At 38.0% G+C, this 17,769-nt stretch overlaps 1 protein-coding gene across 4 annotated transcripts in view; it reads left to right on the plus strand.

The window, feature by feature from the left end:
• Positions 1 to 17,057, plus strand: part of KDM1B (lysine demethylase 1B) — a 26,769-nt gene extending 9,712 nt beyond the window's left edge. For 3 of the 4 annotated variants that reach the window (XM_072327980.1, XM_072327981.1, XM_072327979.1), the window contains 14 exons: positions 127 to 331; positions 1,463 to 1,647; positions 2,565 to 2,741; positions 3,498 to 3,572; positions 4,343 to 4,480; positions 5,932 to 6,103; positions 7,119 to 7,246; positions 8,305 to 8,436; positions 8,686 to 8,760; positions 9,658 to 9,774; positions 10,606 to 10,731; positions 12,148 to 12,270; positions 13,461 to 13,613; positions 14,192 to 17,057. In XM_072327980.1, the coding sequence (XP_072184081.1) occupies positions 127 to 331; positions 1,463 to 1,647; positions 2,565 to 2,741; positions 3,498 to 3,572; positions 4,343 to 4,480; positions 5,932 to 6,103; positions 7,119 to 7,246; positions 8,305 to 8,436; positions 8,686 to 8,760; positions 9,658 to 9,774; positions 10,606 to 10,731; positions 12,148 to 12,270; positions 13,461 to 13,613; positions 14,192 to 14,275 (1,890 nt within the window). In that variant the 3' untranslated portion in view covers positions 14,276 to 17,057. The remainder of the gene's footprint in view (positions 1 to 126; positions 332 to 1,462; positions 1,648 to 2,564; positions 2,742 to 3,497; positions 3,573 to 4,342; positions 4,481 to 5,931; positions 6,104 to 7,118; positions 7,247 to 8,304; positions 8,437 to 8,685; positions 8,761 to 9,657; positions 9,775 to 10,605; positions 10,732 to 12,147; positions 12,271 to 13,460; positions 13,614 to 14,191) is intronic. The other variant, XM_072327982.1, reaches the window with a different exon arrangement.
• The last annotated feature ends 712 nt before the right edge of the window (positions 17,058 to 17,769 follow it).

Here is a 17,769-nt window from a genome sequence, read left to right on the forward strand (position 1 = left end):
TGGATACTTCTAGCGCTTTTTGGTGTCAGTTTTGGAGGGAGGGGGGAATTGGTTCATTTTACAACGTTTTCAAAGTACTGACATGTTCTCTTCTCCCCTCTTTCCTTCACTTCTCCGCTTGGCCAGAGAGTGGCTGAAGTTTCAGACCATTGGTGGTACTCCATGCTCATACTCCCTCCTTTGCTGAAAGACAGTGTGGCAGCTCCCTTTCTAGCTGCATATTATCCAGACTGCGTGGGCATGAGTCCATCCTGTACCAGCACTAATCGTTTACCTGGTGAATCCAACCTTGTGAAGTTAGAGCACTTAAAGAGCGTGCCTAATTTGACTGGTAAGGGTCATCTGCAGGGCTCTGTTCCTTAAATAGGTGTGCTGACTGTTGTCTTATAACGGAGTTTATAAGGCACACAGAGCTCCTGATTCAGAAACACCACTTCTGTTCTCAGCACTAATACACACCCTCTGTGTGACTGCCTCTCTGCTTCTTTGTTGTAATTTACTCATTTGCAAGATAAAGGTAATGCATTTCTTTCAGGTGTAAGCACAGACCTCATAGGCTTTTTGATTACTACCTGCCATTTTAAAATATAAATAAATGGGTATTTAACATGACAGTACTTAAAAGATCATTTGTTTTCTTAAGGAAACTAAGGTTTGTAATAACAACATTAAATTCTGCTGGTTTTGATATTGGGGGTCTTTGAGGCTTTGCAGAAAAGGATTCAATTTCTTAAGGTACATGGATTTTGTTTGGGTTGGTTTTTTGCTAACAGTAGCTCTGAAACTGACAGTCTGGGAGTGAGATCTGCAAAACAGGTCCAGTATGAAAGGAGGTAATTCAGGATTCCCATACTCATCCTTACTGATATACCTCAGAACTGGCTCAGAGAGTACTTGAAGGGAAGTTCTGCTTTTTGTGTTATCCTAGCAGGCTTTGTTCTCTTTAGGTGCTGAAAATAAATCTGCTCATCTATTCAGCAGCTATTTACCTGCTTTATGAACTGGAAACCAGCCTCATTATGTAGAGCTGCTAATGCTGCACTTGGAAGATGATTACTTTTAGTCACTGCTCACTCTGGGTGGAGCTGGGAGCTGAAGATGAAAGCAGAGGACTCTGTGAGCCCATACAGCAATGCTGGGCTTTAGACGTGAATTTAGATCCTGTTCTATGTTGGACCAGTCATGGCATCTGAGGGCATGTACTGCGTGCTTCTCTGACAGAACTCAAACTCTGACAGGCCCAAAGCATAGTGTAGTGTAACAATTATTAGTACTGTGCAGCCTGGAGAGTAGGAAAAGGGAAAGCCATATTAAATGAAATCATTCTAAAAGTGGCTGGAAGTTGGGATGCTTCCTGGCTTCTTCATCTGTGCCAGGTCAATTGTCTTAAAGGAAAAAGTTAAGTAGATAAAACAGAATATGACTATTTCTTATGTGTGTGTGTGTGTGTGTCTTTACTCAGTTGCAGGAATGAACAAATATTTCCAGCCTTTTTACCAGCCCAATGAATGTGGGAAAGCACTTTGTGTAAGGCCAGATGTCATGGAACTGGATGAGCTCTATGAGTTCCCAGAATATTCACGAGATCCTACCATGTATTTGGCCTTGAGAAACCTGATTTTGGCTCTGTGGTACACAAACTGCAAGGTAGGAGATGCTAGAAGTTGATCTGTTTGTTTGCAAATAACAACTGCTGCTATGGGATGAGGAGGGCTTCAGTGGGAGGAGGCAAAGGTATTGGACTCTCTTCCTAGATACAGCCTTATGAAGCTGAAAAAAATCGATTCTATCCTGCTGGAAATTCTTTCCAAGATTGGATTTCAACCCCATCTTTAGTTGTAATGCCTCAGACCTTCTTTTATGGTAAAATGCTGAAGCTTTAAAAGCATTAAACCTTCACTGAATCTGCTCAGCTGTTTACTGTCCAAAGTGATGTTTGGACATTTCTAAACAGTTGTTTGTGTGTGCTTGACAGTATTTATTTTTCCCATATGAATGTTGGACAAGAAAATGATTGTCTTTCTCCTTTCGTTTACTCTACAATGCTACCCTTCAATGAAATCGCTTCTATTCATGTTTAGTGTAAACAAAACCAGGAGTCAACTAGAATTTCATGTACTGAATCTTTCAGACCCTGATATCTGCATTATAATTGTGAAGATGTTGGGTATTCACCTAGCTTTTATTCTGAAGGCTGTTTTAATGGTATGCAACCATGAGCATTGCCGCCTGCAGTCAGGGATAGCTTTCAGTGCCATTCTCATGCTCATGTCGCATACCATGGTATTTGCAAGAATATCTTTTACACTTATGCTTTTATTCCGAGTTAATTTAGCTTTTTATTTAAAGGAAACTCAAAAGAGGGAAATTATTTCCTTGCTCTGTAAGGCTGACTAGTAAGAAGCTTCCACAAAAATTGCTTTTAAGATGTTCTCAGACACTTCTATGATTCGTGATTAACCCTTACCACCTGGTTTACAATTCAAATATGTTGCAAACACGTGAAAGTATTGAATATTGAACTGTCAACACTGCTTTTCTTTCCCTCCCCCCCCCTTCTACAGGAGGCTCTTACCCCTCAAAAATGTATCCACCATATAATTGTTCGAGGGCTGGTGCGTATTCGCTGTGTACAGGAAATGGAGAGGATACTGTATTTTATGACGAGGAAAGGGCTAATTAATACAGGGATTTTATCAGTCAGTACTGACCAGTACCTTCTTCCTAAAGAATACCACAACGTAAGTAGCTGTAACAATCCCTGTGTTATCAGTACTATAAAATGACGTGGAAATTTGTTGTTGCTCGTTATCTCTGACTCCAAGCATTTGTGTCAGGACTACTTCTAAAAGCAAACACTTTTCATGTGGTCCTCATCTACCTTCAGTGCTCACAGAAACAGCAGAGATGAGAGTTTTGCCATCCAGGTTTGGATTCCCACAATATCCATAGAATCCAACCCAGTGGATTTGAACTTCCCATACACTTCTCAGATGGGTGGGAACTGTGGGGGAAAAACACGCAGTATTGTGCCTTAACAAGGTTGTTCTTATGCCTTAATCCTGGAATACACCGCTGCTTCCATAGGTGAGGAAACTCATAATATGTTCTGGTTTGCAAGAGCCATGATTAAAGGGTATATATTTATGACAAGCTATTTTCATGACAGGCTGCAAAAATGTATATTATGAAGTAATATTATGAATGTATTCTGTAATAGAATACTTCCTAGAAAAAGGTAGATTTCTGTGTGGGGAGTGTATTTGCATGCATGCTCAATTGATAAAAATGCTTTTGTTGATCGACCCAATTTGTGATTGGAATTGTTAGAAGTTAAGTGTTATTTGTCTGAGAGCTCTTCCAGTTAAAAGAAATGGGGACATCTGCAATTAAAATTGCATTTCTGAAATCTGAGGGTATTTCAGCTTTAGCAAGAAGAGCGAATTTGCAGTGCTCATTTATCTTTTAGCTCTTAACTACTTCTATTTATTTTATAGAAATCGGTCATTGTTGTTGGGGCTGGCGCGGCGGGATTAGCAGCAGCCCGACAACTACACAACTTTGGAATTAAGGTAAGAAACTTTAGAGTACATGACTTGAAAAGTGAGATTTTTCTCTTCTTTGGTTGTGTTCTTCCTCAAAATGAAGAAATAACCTTGTTCTTAGAAACATCCAAGCCTTGAGCATCCCAACTAATGGGCAAAATTGAGGGTTTTATTGAGTAATTTTTCCATTAAAGACTGAATTTATCTTCATCTAAATTTTAACAAAGCAAGTAGTGCTTATTGTATGCAGACTTGAGGAGGGAAGATAAAGGGAGACAGGGATATCTGTGTATAAATAATGCAACTGCAGATGGCAATTGCTGTTTAAATGAGAGATTTTCTCTCTTTTGCACTTTAGTGTACCTGTTTGTTTATTAAACAGGCAAATCACACATATTGCCCTTCCCCCCCATTTATTATTACCATATGTGATCCCAATATATCAACAAATCTTTACACATCAGCGTGTAGTAATGTTCTTTACACATTACATGTTTGCAGGGCTGATGTTTAAGGAAATGGATGAGCACGTTGCTTTCCTTTTTTTGTTGTTTTTTTGTTAATAAGCGAAAGCCTGGATCATATTGCTCCATTATCTCTTTAATGTAAATGTTTAATGTATTTAAAGGGTAACCTTTAAATAATGATTTAAATGTATGAATAGCCTATACCAAGAAATGAAAATAAAGCATTAAGGTTGTTAGCACTGCTGGTTTGCTTCTGTTTTTGCTTTTGTTTTCCCCTTTGCTCTGGAGTTGGCCGCATCTCACCATATACTGAACTGCACTGTGTCGTAGGTCATTGTCTTAGAAGCTAAAGACAGAATTGGTGGCCGAGTGTGGGACGATAAGACATTCACAGGCGTCACTGTTGGGAGAGGTGCACAAATCGTCAATGGATGTGTCAACAACCCAATGGCACTAATGTGTGAGCAAGTGGGTTCTCTGCCGTGGTCGTGCATTATCATTAAGGAAAAACTGTTGTTAGAAGCTGGGTGTGGGTGGGCGGGTAAGGGTGGGAGTCTCTTTTCACGGTATGATTAAAACACTGCTCTGCGTTTTGAGTGAACTCCGTGCTGCTGTCCTATCTTTGGTGACAGATGGGGACAGAGAAGGGCTGCAGAATGGTTTCAGGCACGTTATATAAAGAAAAACAAGGCAGCTTTAGCTTCAAAATTAGAAGAAACTCCTTATTTTTTTCTTTGCCCTTTTCTAGAGATAAAAATATAAGAGGCACCTGGCACACTGCTGATTCTAGTGCAAGCAAAACTTAAGAGCTGAGAAACGCTTTACTGTGGTAGGCTATTGCTATGCTATTGTAATACACAGCTCGGTTACAGACTTGCCTTTGCTTGGCCTCTGCATTTCTAGTTTGATTTTGAACAAGTAATGCTTAATATGTTTAGCACATACTTCTGCAAACAAAACGCAGCTTGATTTGTTTTTTTATTGGGCAGGAAGCAGAATTTCCCCCAGTGGAACTTGAATATGGATTTTATTCAGAGAGGCGTGTAAATCCAGCCCATGCTGGTTTAACTGTTTGGTGTTCTATAGTGTCATGAAGAATAAAAATGTTGGGGTTTATTCTTAGTATTTTTTAAAACACTCTTTAGTTATGAGTTGAGGAGCAATGACTTTTGAATTACATGTTGGGTACTCGCCTTATGTGGTTATTTGATGTCATATTTCATGCAAAGTATAGCTCTATCTTGAGATCTGCAGTGGGGAGCAACATCCTAGAGATATGCAAGGGTATGTGAAAAACACTGGAGTGCACTTTAGTAACAGGGCCCTAGGGAGAATCTCCAGACTGACTGTGTAGAATGTAATGATTCTTTGCTGTGAGTTGGACAAGCAGAGAGAGATACTAGGTGTAATTCAAAACCATTTCTTTCTTTGCTTGCTTGTCAATGAAACTGGCAGTAACTGGCAAGATGCATCCTGTTGATGCCTGAACTGCAGGGAAGTGTTAGGCAGGCCATCGGGCATCAGAAAGTTCTTGAAAAGAACTCATTTTAGTGAAGTTTAAAAAATAAAGTGAAGGAAAAATGACAGAAACTGCTTCATTATGTTTGATACCAGACACATCTCTGTGCTACCCAATGCCTTGACAGGAAAGTTGGAGATGAGGTTTCAAGGAATCCCTGATATAGAAAATAATGGAAGAGTGGGGAAAAGCAGTTTGTGGACAGCTTAGAGACTGAAGGGCTGTTGGTATTCCAGAGCACAAGAGCCTGAGTTAGTATGACTTATTATTTAAGACCGTGGATGTTTTTTCATTGACATCATTTAAATCTGAGGGATTCTCCTTTCTTTAAATAACCTTGAGCTGCTAGGCACTGTAGTTTTTCCATACTTAAAAAGCAATAAAATGTCTTTTTCTTAAGCTTGGCATTAAAATGCACAAACTAGGGGAGAAATGTGACTTGATCCAGGAAGGTGGAAGGATAACAGATCCCACTATTGATAAACGTATGGACTTTCATTTCAATGCCATCCTAGATGTTGTCTCTGAGTGGAGAAAAGATAAAACCCAACATCAAGATGTTCCTCTTGGTGGTAAGTGGGAGATGTATTCAAAAGTGAATATGCTGGCTGTGCTCGTAACCGTCAGAATTTAGTTTTATATTCAAATGCCTTTTACATCAGACGTTTTTAGAAGTATATGGCTGCACATCTAACCTTTAATACAACAGCGATAACCTAGCTCTATTGAGGACAATTGACTACTTGTATACTCACAGACCAAAAGGTCCTTTGTAACTTCTAAGGAGGATGAATTGTAAGGCTTTAATAAATACTACATGACTTTCAGTGCAGTATCTTGTTTTAATGGTGCAGTACAACTAGTGGCAGTTTCAGTTCTAAAGGCTTGCTCCTTGCTGGAGCAGGCTGCAGCTAGCTGTAACTCCTATTCTTTATGAGTAATCTGTTTAAATAACAGCCTGATCAAAGTCTCTCAACGACAAGAATGGTCCCTTCTCTGCTGGTAATGCCTCCCACTTACAGCATGCAAGCACATTCAACAACAAATAAACTTCAGAAAATAGGTGTATCCCAAATCTTTTTCCAGTGTGGGACGAATAAGACAAAAGTAGTAGCTTTGTGCTCTTCCATGAACTCTGTGTCAAATTCCTCGTCTTGTTTGTTTGTTTGAAATTGAACAGGATTTATTTGCAAGGATTCTGTTATCTTTAAGTGTTGGGTTTTTTTCCCCCTGAAATATCTTCAACTGTATGTTAATGACAGTGAAGCGATTAATGTCTCTCCTGTCTCAGCTGGCTATCCCAGCTATGCTGTTGCACTTAGTATTATTTCATAATTTTTCTTCTATCTTCCAGAAGTTGTGTGCATTTTCTTTTTGAAGAAAAAGATATTTTACTAGGGAAATTATCTCTAAGCAACAAAGTTGTATGTTATCATCAGAAAGATCTTGTGGTTTTTCTAAGAGAAGAAAAACATCTTGGTACAAACAAGCCAGAAAATCTTGTGATCTAGAGAGGAGAATACTGAAACGCATTAGGACTTCCAATGAATGGCGATATGTCCTTATTTGAAACGTGTTCTTTTGCAGAGAAAATACAAGAGATCTATAAAGCCTTTATTCGGGAGTCTGGTATCCAGTTCAGTGAGCTGGAAGAAAAAGTACTACAGTTCCATCTCAGTAATCTGGAGTATGCCTGTGGCAGCAATCTCTCTCAGGTGAGTTTTGACAGCTTTTTTGACATGATTGAGCTCTGTGGAAAACAGTGTTGAAAGTGACATTGAGAAGCCTTCTGATCCCCCACGTGGCCTCAATCAGCTATCTCTGTTACTCCTGTATCCCTAACCTGTTCTTCAAAAGCACTGTGATATAAATTCCAGCACCTCTTTAGGTAACCTAATGGGAGTTCACAACACACTTGCAATGAAATCCTCTTTACTTTCAGAAGCTGGAAGTAGATGGTGCAGAGGAACAGTGCATTTTGCTGAGATTCTGGGTGGTAGGATTCACAGGAGAGTTATTCTTTCCCAGATGTGGCATGTGACTTCTGCTTCTCAGTTGTGTTTAAAAAAACACGAGGTATTTCTCTACCTCGCTAGGTATCTTGAGAATAAAAGCATTTAACTTCTGAAGTGTTCCAACACCACAACAGTGGGCCTCAGTTCACCACTCCTAGGTGTTCTGTTGACTATATGATACGGTGTGAATGCAACTGCAGTGATAGGAATTGTCATTTTAATAGCAGTTTGAGAACTGCTTCGCTGCCAGGTGATGACTGCCAAGTGCAAATATTACTATTGTACTATGAGTCTGTGGGGGAGAGAATGTCAGTGAAAGCAATCATGGAAGAACCTGGGAAGATAAATTCTACTGAGATTTTATTCTTTTAATATCAGCTTTCCCCCTTCATATTGGGAAATACTTCATTTTTATTCCAAATCTTAGGGCTATAAAATCTGACTTCTCTGTTAGAGAGAAAACTGAAGTAAGCACACTGCAGTCACTGCAATTTGCCTTATTTTTTGTACTACTTCCCTGTTTTCCCTACCCCAAGCAGAGCTAAAAATTACTTGCTGGTGGCAAAGCCACATTATGACTTAATCCATCAGTTTTAAGCCAGTTAGGGGCCTTGGGAAAATAAGCTGTTTATTTTTGTCATTAATGCCATATATTCTCGTGTACAAAGTTATGGAGGGAATCAGGGTGGCTTCTAACTTATGGGACTTCTTTTGGAACCCTTACCAGCAGAGACAGCTAGGTTATGTTCTGTCCACAGGTATCTGCACGCTCATGGGACCATAACGAGTTTTTTGCTCAGTTTGCTGGAGATCACACTCTTCTAACTGTGGGATATTCCACTGTCATTGAAAAGTTGGCTGAAGGGCTGGACATCCGGTTAAATTTCCCAGTAAGTCTGGAAAATATTGATGGAATGCCTGTCCAGGCAAATATGGAGCTGCAATTATTCCAACTTATCCCTAAGAAAAGAGAGAATCTCTTTTGTTAACCTTCTGACTGAGGAGAAATTAAATTGTTGATGTTGCCGTTAGCGTTGAGTAGTTCTATTTATATTAATATACTGTGATACTGAAAACAGCTGTATTTCTACATCCTAGGTGTGCAGTCTAAACTATTATACAAATTTGTATTTCATTAGGTACAGAGTATTGACTATTCCGGTGAAGAAGTACAGGTCACTACTGCAGATGGAACTGTGTGGAGGACACAAAAGGTACCCAGTATGCTTTAAGCTTATGGATTTTGGAGGACACAACAACAGTGTTTTCCACAGTACATGCACCTTTTTTTGTCTGTCTGTTTTTTCCCCTTCCACAGAAAACTATTTAGTCCAATTTCTCACACTTCAAGGAAAACTCATACATTCCAATGGTCTGTATTTGGGTGCCCAAGAACGTGTCTTTCATTGAACATGTTTGAGTTTTGAGTACTACTTGATTTGAATAACTAAGGGCTACAAAGGTAGAGCTAAAAATATGAAGCACGTAGATTTTCATCTGGTCTCTGAAATGATGGTTTCTTTGGTTCCATCCCCTACTCAGCTTTACCCATTTTTTACATGGAGATCTGCCCTTTGAAATGTTTTCCTTTAGGATGTGGGACTCAACAACCTATTATCTCCCAGTCACCCTTATTTCCTATATGTTCATTTGCTTTGTGCTGAAAAAATGATGTTTTAGGTATAATTTTAATAATTATACCTGAACTTGATCAAAATAGGATTGACATCACCAGTGTTACTGAGCCATTTTTAAAGGGAGGGAATCTGTGAAGGAAAAAAAGAACTTTTCCCCTTTCTAAAAGAATTTTTGTTAATCTGATGGTCTGACTGACTGCAGCCTATGAGATGTATTAAAACTACCAGCGTAGCTTGCCACTCACACAAGCAATTCAACAGTCTGTGACTTAAAACCCAGAAAACTGAGGGACCTGTTCTCACCTGAATGTAATGCACTTGTTTCCCATTAACGTGCAGTAAAATCAGACACTAATGTTAAGATATCTAGTGAGTATTATGCATGAATAATTCAAGATAGTATAGAGGATGCTATTAATCTTAAGTAGAGCGTTCAGCTTTTGCTGCAATTGTGACTGTGATTCTTTCCCTCAGGTATTAGTGACAGTACCGCTGGCCCTTCTTCAGAAAAATGCCATTCAGTTCAATCCTCCACTGTCGGAAAAAAAAATTAAAGCTATTAATAGTTTGGGAGCAGGAGTCATTGAGAAGGTAAGCAAATTCAGATCATATTTCAGTTCCTTTTCATAGAGATATTCTCTGCTTTGGCCCTGTTGTTTTTATGGAGTGTTTCTTGGGGTCTGCTTACACATTTGGCTTTACTTGTATCCTCTAGCCAAAAATCTTCTGTGAGGTGTCTGCTATTTGTGATTTTGGAGAGGGGATTGGGGAAGGAAGCGCAGAAAAACAATTTTGCTGAGTTGCTTACTTTTTCTATTTCTATACTGATAGAGAAATTCAGTGGAAATAATTGCATTCATTTATTTTCCAACCATCACAATGACAATTATGACAAAGCCAGCAGAGATCACGTGTATTTCTTAGAATTCCCACCTCAAATGTGTTCTTTTAAAGAAATCGGTACAGAATCGCTTCACAGCTTAATCATTTTTGTGCCTAATTTTGAGCAAGCCTTCATACTAGTGTTAGATATTCCAAAGTTCTCATAATACACTTAATCCTGGTCTATTTTGACTTAGGAATTACATGTGCTTAGAATAAAACAGTAATGAAAGTAATGCCAAAAACTATACTATAACAGTGTAGTAACTTATAGGCAAGATTCAACGATCCTCATCTGTTATAAGGAACTTCTGAGTTCTGTATTAGGTTTGTAAAAAAACTGCCAAATTTGAGCATTTTCCATAGGGAATTTTATAGTGAATTCTGTGCATTTTCAATTTCTGAGAGTTCAGTTTATATACTATTTTTTGAAAATCCCTCAAAGAACTGATTTGAAAATAAGTAAAAAAAAGGAAAAAAGAATTAGATGAATTTTGTGATGGGCTATGAAATTCTTTGATTCCATCTGTCTCTTTCTAGATTGCATTGCAGTTTCCTTATAGATTTTGGGACAGTAAAATTCAAGGTGCTGATTTTTTTGGCCATGTTCCACCCAATTCCAGCCAACGTGGACTCTTCAGTGTCTTCTATGACATGGATCCAGAGGTAACATGCTCTAAATGTATTTTCTGCTGGCCCTTCAGAAATTCGGTTTGGAATCTAAATGCAATAATTACTGAAAAATGAAAGCTTCCTTTTTGTTGTTGTTGGTTTGTTTTTGTTTGTCTGTTTGTTTTCCTTACACTTCATTGTAGTAAATGGCGGTATTTTCGCAGGTCTGGGTACAAAACAATACACAAGTATGTTATGTCAAAGTGTCAAAGTTACTCTGAAAGCAGGTGTGTAAGACCTGACTACAGATGAACAAACATGGAAAAGTCTGCCTGTTACTTCAAGTTTAGGACTTCTGATTCCTTACTTAAACCAGCTAGAAAGGGCAATGTTGGCTTATTAATTCTTATTGGTTTGCACTGGCCTGAATGACTTTGTGAAGTTGCAGAAGACAAGCACTAGGCTTTACTTGAATGTGAGGTCTGCAAGGTCAGTCTCAAAACCAGTTCAAACCAATGTATTGTCATTCTGGTTCCCTTCCCTGACAGTTCCACGCAGACACACTATACATTTAACCTCCTTCATGCTTTAAAAAGTGCTGATTACTACTTGACAACAATTAGAAGTTGTTTTGGAACCTCATGGCTTTCTGTGAAAAGAAACTACCCTGTCAATATTGTGCTACGTCACTGAAATATCATTAGCTGTATATGACTTCCCATATAGCCTTCTTGTCATCTCCTTAATACCTATGAGCTCATTCTATATGAGATTCAGCATGCTGATGCCTCCCAGAAACAGTCATACAATTATTAACGTGCTTGATAGCTATTCTCTGATAGCTGTCAAGTTTAGTAACAGAAGAATTTACTGTATAGATAAAAGAGGGAGAATTCATGAAAGGATTTGAGAATCTGTATAGTGTTCCACAGTTACTGCTTAATCTTTAAAACTACTGAATCATAGCAGATTTCCTGAAGTGAAAGGAAGCACCACAAGAACTGAGCTTTCATTTCTTGGGCCAAAATCAGCTGCTAAGATCTCAGCGCTGGCTTAAATCCAAAACATATCTAACTAGTATTTAAATAGCTCATCTCTATTACCGTCTTTTGAAACTGGAGTAGAGTTGATGCCAAGTTTTGGCATGGGAGTTTGAAAGGTTTGTTTCAAAGGTCATATTTTTGGGTGTAGCTTTTCAATAGGTGTACAGGGAGTTTTCAGTTAATGGTTAGAGGGGCTGACTGTCCTGATACAGGTTTCTGTTAACAAGACATCAAAGGGTGGTAGTAACTGGAACATACACACTGAAGAACAGGAAGCCTTAGTTCTAAAGAATCAGAGCTGCTTTCGTCTAGAATAAAAATTATTCTCTAGCTGAAAAATGTCTTCGTCAATAGTAATTAAAATTTAAATTAGTAACTAAAATGAAAAAAATAAAGTGATATTCTATGTTATTGTTTTGTTTTCTAGGGCAAACAAAGCATTTTAATGTCAGTGGTCACTGGAGATGCTGTGACAACCATTAACAATCTAGAGGACAAGCAAGTACTACAACAGTGTATGACTGTACTTCGAGAGCTGTTTAAGGAGCAGGTAAGAAAAACCTTTTCTCTTAAAAGATATGAATGAATGTGGCAGCAGACATAAAGCTTCAGATTGTATTACTTCATGATACACAGGAAAACATTTGATATTTTAGATTATTTTTCTTTTCCTGTGTGTTTGAGGAAATGCTTCTTTTGAGATACGGTAAAAGCTGAATTTGGATGCTGTGTAAGGGGGAAATTATTCTCCGAGTAAGAAACAGCCCTTTCAGAGATGCCTTGTGGTAGAGTTACAAGCATTATGATCAGTCAAAGGTCCTAAATCCTGACTCTAAAGAAACATATAAGGTAAAAATTCCTTTGCTTCCCCATCCAGATACCAGCTCATCAGGACAAATGCTAATGGGAGAATCAGACAAATCTGGGGCAAGCAAATGACTCTCATTGAACAATGTTATTTTCACTCTGCTCAACAAACTCTATAATATTTTACAGCTAAATTATTGTTAACAGTTAGGTCTCAAGGAATGCTCAGTGTTAACATTCGTGGTTAGGATGTTGGGACTAATGGTCTTGGAAACATTTTGGCATCTGAAAGCCTTTCTTTTCCAAGAAAAGGTACTTTTGGTAACAGCTTTACAATTACTGGAATTGCAGGCAGTGTAAGTCCACATACCTGCTATTTTCACCTCATCAGAACGTGCAGGCAGCAAAGAGGTCTTCAGTTTGGTGCTGGTCTATTCTAGAAGGATGATTCTCATGTCTTTGTCCCCGTGGTTTAACACAGTTGTGAATTTTAGCCATCTCTTGACAGCACTGCAGGATTTTCAAAGACAAGGTAGCTTTGAGGGCCATACCAAAAGCTCCTTCTGGGATGTCTGTGCAACCTGCCATATGTATCTGTTTGGCTAGTTACATTGATGCTGCTGTTCTATCTGTTTGCAAGAGTATGTATTACTGTGACAGGGGAATTCTTTTACCTTTGTAGTTCCAGGTTTAATACAATATCTGCATTTGTTGCATTCAGAACAGAGGAACTGTAATGTTTAAAACATCAGGCAACTCTAGCAAACAAATTATCTTCAGAGCTTAATGCTGTAATAAATAAAACTAGGATTTAATTCAGGAATTTAATCCAATCTATCGTATAATAATACTGTGTACTCCCTAAGGATTATGGAAAACTATATAAACGTGAACTGTTCTTTGTAGCATGTAAGTTTCACTCTAATTACACAGGAGGTTCCTGACCCAGTGAAGTTCTTTGTTACTCGATGGAGCAAGGACCCTTGGCTCCAGATGGCATACAGTTTTGTAAAAACAGGGGGCAGTGGTGAAGCTTATGACATCATAGCTGAAGACATCCAAGGAACAATTTTTTTTGCTGGTGAGGTAAGCATCTATGTTACTGTTGATTTAAGGTCACTGGGAAACTATGAAAGACTGTCTTTCGCTAGCCAACAGTTATTAATTTAGAGGTAGCATGTAAGCATATTGTTACACAAATATACTGTTTCTTCATCTTGACACAGACCTTTCCTTATTCCTATTGTTGGGCAAAGGTAGTTACTATGTATATCAGGGTGGGACTGAACTGCATAACCAGTAAGAGCAGAATATGAAAAGAACACACTCTGCACTTGTATTTTTAGTCAAATTATCTTTCTGTTACTGGGTAACATAACAGCTATATGCTGCTGATGGTATGGTTGCATTCTACATTGAAATAGCACTTACATGTCTCTCTGAAGTGCTTACAGCAAAACAGACAACTAATGTTTCTGGCTTAGCAGATTTTGGCGTTGTCAAAAATCATCAATCTTTCCTCTAAAATTCTTTCAACTAGGTTTTCCATAGCATTTTAAGACGTTGGCACATGCCTATGTAAAAAATATCTGATCTGAACTTTTCATTTTACATCTGTTTTAATCGCTCTATTGACAATTAATTATTATCTTTTTTCAATGCAGGCCACAAATAGGCACTTTCCTCAGACCGTTACAGGAGCTTACTTGAGTGGGGTTCGAGAAGCCAGCAAAATAGCAGCATTTTAATGATGAAATTTTTGTGTTTATAGATATGTTTAAAATTGATTTCTGTGAGTAAAACTATCTTCAAGTTTCCTATCTGCTGCCTTTTTTCCAAGTGGTACTTCAATACTATGTGGTACCTGAAGATAAAATCTTCATCTTCCTTTTCCTACTTTTTTTTGGTTTTGTTTCCCTTTTTAAGCCCTATTGAGACGTATTGTTGGTTTTCTGGGTTGTTTTTTATTTTTTTTCTTTTCATCTAAAGTATTATTAGCAAGAATGACATTGGAGTCTCTGGCCACAGCTTAACTTAATGGAACTTCTGTTGCGAGTCCTTTTCTGTGTGGCTTAAGTCATGCTATTGCAGATCTTCATTTCGGAAGGTCATATTAAAGCAAGATGAAGTTAACATACAGCATTAAAAATGCTGGCAGTTAGTAAAGGGAGAATGGGAGTTTTCCACTAACTGTGCTTCTCAGGTTGATTATGCTCAGAGGAGTTCAAACTTGCTCCCAAAAGCCTGAATAACCCAGACAAACTCTAGAATTACTGTAGGAAGGCACTCAGCTATCGTTCTTTCTACTTGCAATCAATGACCTCTTCTACAGTACTTCTCATATTCTTAGCCTCCACCACCCAGGCTTTGGAATATCAAGTTTGTTCCTTTAAATCAGACTGCTGGAACAGTTTACAGTGCAATCATAGGATAAAAACTTGAAAATAAAGATTAACTATTAAATTGCTTTTAAAACAACTTTGAAATATTCTCCCTGTTACTTAATTCAGAGAAATCCTTGTTACAGCAGGGTAAGTTTAGATTTGCTTAGAGCTTCTGATGGTGTAGAAAAAGGATAGCTGGAGAATGCTCTATTTCTAAGGTTACTTTGAAAAAAAACCTCCGAATTCCTTTGGGCTGAGTAGAGGAACTAACTAGTGCTATGAATGCACAGCGCGGGGAAGAAAAGAACTGTAAGTTCCTAACAGCTCATTCAGCTTTCGTATTTAAAAAATAAGTGAGGATGAATGAGGAAAAATATTAACACTTGATGAAGGGCTGAAACAAGGAAGCATGCACTTTGACTTGAAGTTTTTTTTTGTGTGTTATTAAAGTATTATGAAAAACAACTTGTGGGAGTTATTCAGTAAGGGCTAAGCATCTATCTAGTAGTTTTTCCATGAGACGGGGAAGACAAAGTATTTTTCAGTAGACCAGGATACCTGTTGCAATACTGTTCCACTAAAATGGTATTCATAGGAAACAAAAATTAGAAGCAACTTTTAGTTCTGTTCTGCCATACCTTCCGTGTAACTTTATTGCCTTGTGTTTTCTGGAAGGATAGTAAGCACTTATTCTTCTTCCCCCTTCTTGTTATAGTTTGATCTCTTCATGTAAGAGTGACACAGCAAGATTTTTTAGCTTTTAACAGTGCTTATTTCCATAAAGCTGTATCACTAGAAAAAAACAAAAGCAACGTTAAGAAAAATCCTACTGAATAAATGCAATCCTTTTAAAATACCTGATGATTTGTTTTTAGAGTAGCAACAATATTGCTAAATATCTTTATTTAATCTCTGATTTACAAGGTGAAGATGTTTATATAACTAGATGTTTTTCAGATATATATTGTTCTGCTTCTTAAAGCTGAATGACGCGGATTAATAGGAAAAGTGTAATTGTTCATAATTTTTCTCTACATAAAGGCTAGTATGTACAGTTTTAAAAGTATTTCCAAATATTAAATTGTAATTTAAAGGCTATAAGAAGCAAGACAAAATCCTTTGATAAAAGATAATCAGACATAAGAATTCACTTTTGGTAGTTATTTGCACTTTGTTAATTCTACATATCACAGGCTCATTTACAGCTTAACTAGGGAAGATTGAAAGCTGTACGTATTTGAGTTCCAAGTTTCTTTCCTAGCTTATCATGTATGAGGTGGTGGAGTCACCCTCCCTGGAAGCATTTAAGAAAAGGGTAGACATGGGATAGAGGGATGTGGTTAAGTGGACAAGGGTGATGGGATCTTGGTGATCTTTTCCAATCATACTAATCCTACGATTCTAAACAAGCTTAGTGCTCTGAGCTCAAAACATTAATTTAACTCAATGGCTGCTTCTGCTGACCTTCGTCAAAACTTCAGTCAGCTTCATAACAAATAAAGTAAAAACTGCCTATAAAGATGAACACAGCTTCATTTCCACAGCTGAAAAGTTTGCATGAACATGCTTATTTCAGGCACGTGCTTCCATCCTGTTAATTTGTTCTTGGGGTTTTAAATCTATCGATAACTTGGCAGGTAGATGAACGATACTCTGGAGAATAGAGGAGGACATGAACAAATGCTATCACAGTTAGCTTTAGTTGCTGCACACTTCTTATAGCATTAAAATGAGAAATGATAAATTTATCAATGTCTATTAATTATTTGTATATTATTTTTGTGCTAAGGCACTTAAATGGTGTTGTGCTGCACTGAAGTTAGAGGAGTAAATAAAAATAAGTATGTTCCATTTTAGCTTATGTCCATTAAAAATATATAAGAACATCAGGCTGGTTCTGAGGCTTCATTCTTAACGTCCCTCCAGTTTTCTAAATAGTCATGTCAAATTTTATTGCAAGCATGCACATGTTTTTATTTTTGTGTTTAATTTATTCCCTTCAAATAAAGAACTAGGGAATGTTTTATTTGAGCAGATTTGTTTAAATGTTATCAAACATATTTGAATGCAGAGCATGATCTGTTACACTTCAATTCTTCTGTGTGACTACGTTATGGCAGCAGAATAAAACTGGAAAGTATCCTCAGGGCAGTTGTGGTGTTTTTTCTTCCTTGAATTTCCATTACCATTCTTGAAGACCCCCCATTCACCTGCAATTTCATTTTAAGACTGACGAGTAAAATACCTATGCTACTTCTAAAATCGAGTGCTACAAGGCAGTAGATTTCATCACTGCCCACAGTTCCCCATCAATAAAATAGCTGGTGGTACAGATTTCTGTTTTCCCTCATTTTAGTTCTAAAATGTTAGCCTATTTAGCTCATAAATGAAAGTGAAGTATTAAGTTTAAGCTGCAGTCCAGTGAACAAGCTCAGGCAGAAAGGCAAGGCAAATGTGCTACCAGTGCTGTCCCCTTACCCACAGAACATGAGGAGTCGGGTTTTTACAAAATATATGGCCTGAGATTCTTCAAAGAGAGCATCTTTTATTGCAAACTTGAGTATTTGTGTGCCTCTGGTGGCGCAGTGGTAGAATTGCTGCTTGCAACACCAGAGGCCCAGGGTTCGAATCCCCCCTGTGGCGCAAGTGGCAGAAATGCTGCTCTGCTACACAGAAGGGCTCCCAGGAGTTGGACTCAATGATCTCTAAGGTCCCTTCCAACTCACACGATACTATGATACTATGATATGATATTAGACATGGACAAAACTATGAACATTTTATTAGTAAGAGATTTTTCAAGTTTCTCTCCCTCCTCCCACCTAGCTGCATTTTCTAAAACAGCCAGACACCATCAC

Source organism: Excalfactoria chinensis, chromosome 2 (genome assembly GCF_039878825.1).
Source record: "Excalfactoria chinensis isolate bCotChi1 chromosome 2, bCotChi1.hap2, whole genome shotgun sequence".
NCBI classification, from domain to species: Eukaryota; Metazoa; Chordata; class Aves; order Galliformes; family Phasianidae; genus Excalfactoria; species Excalfactoria chinensis.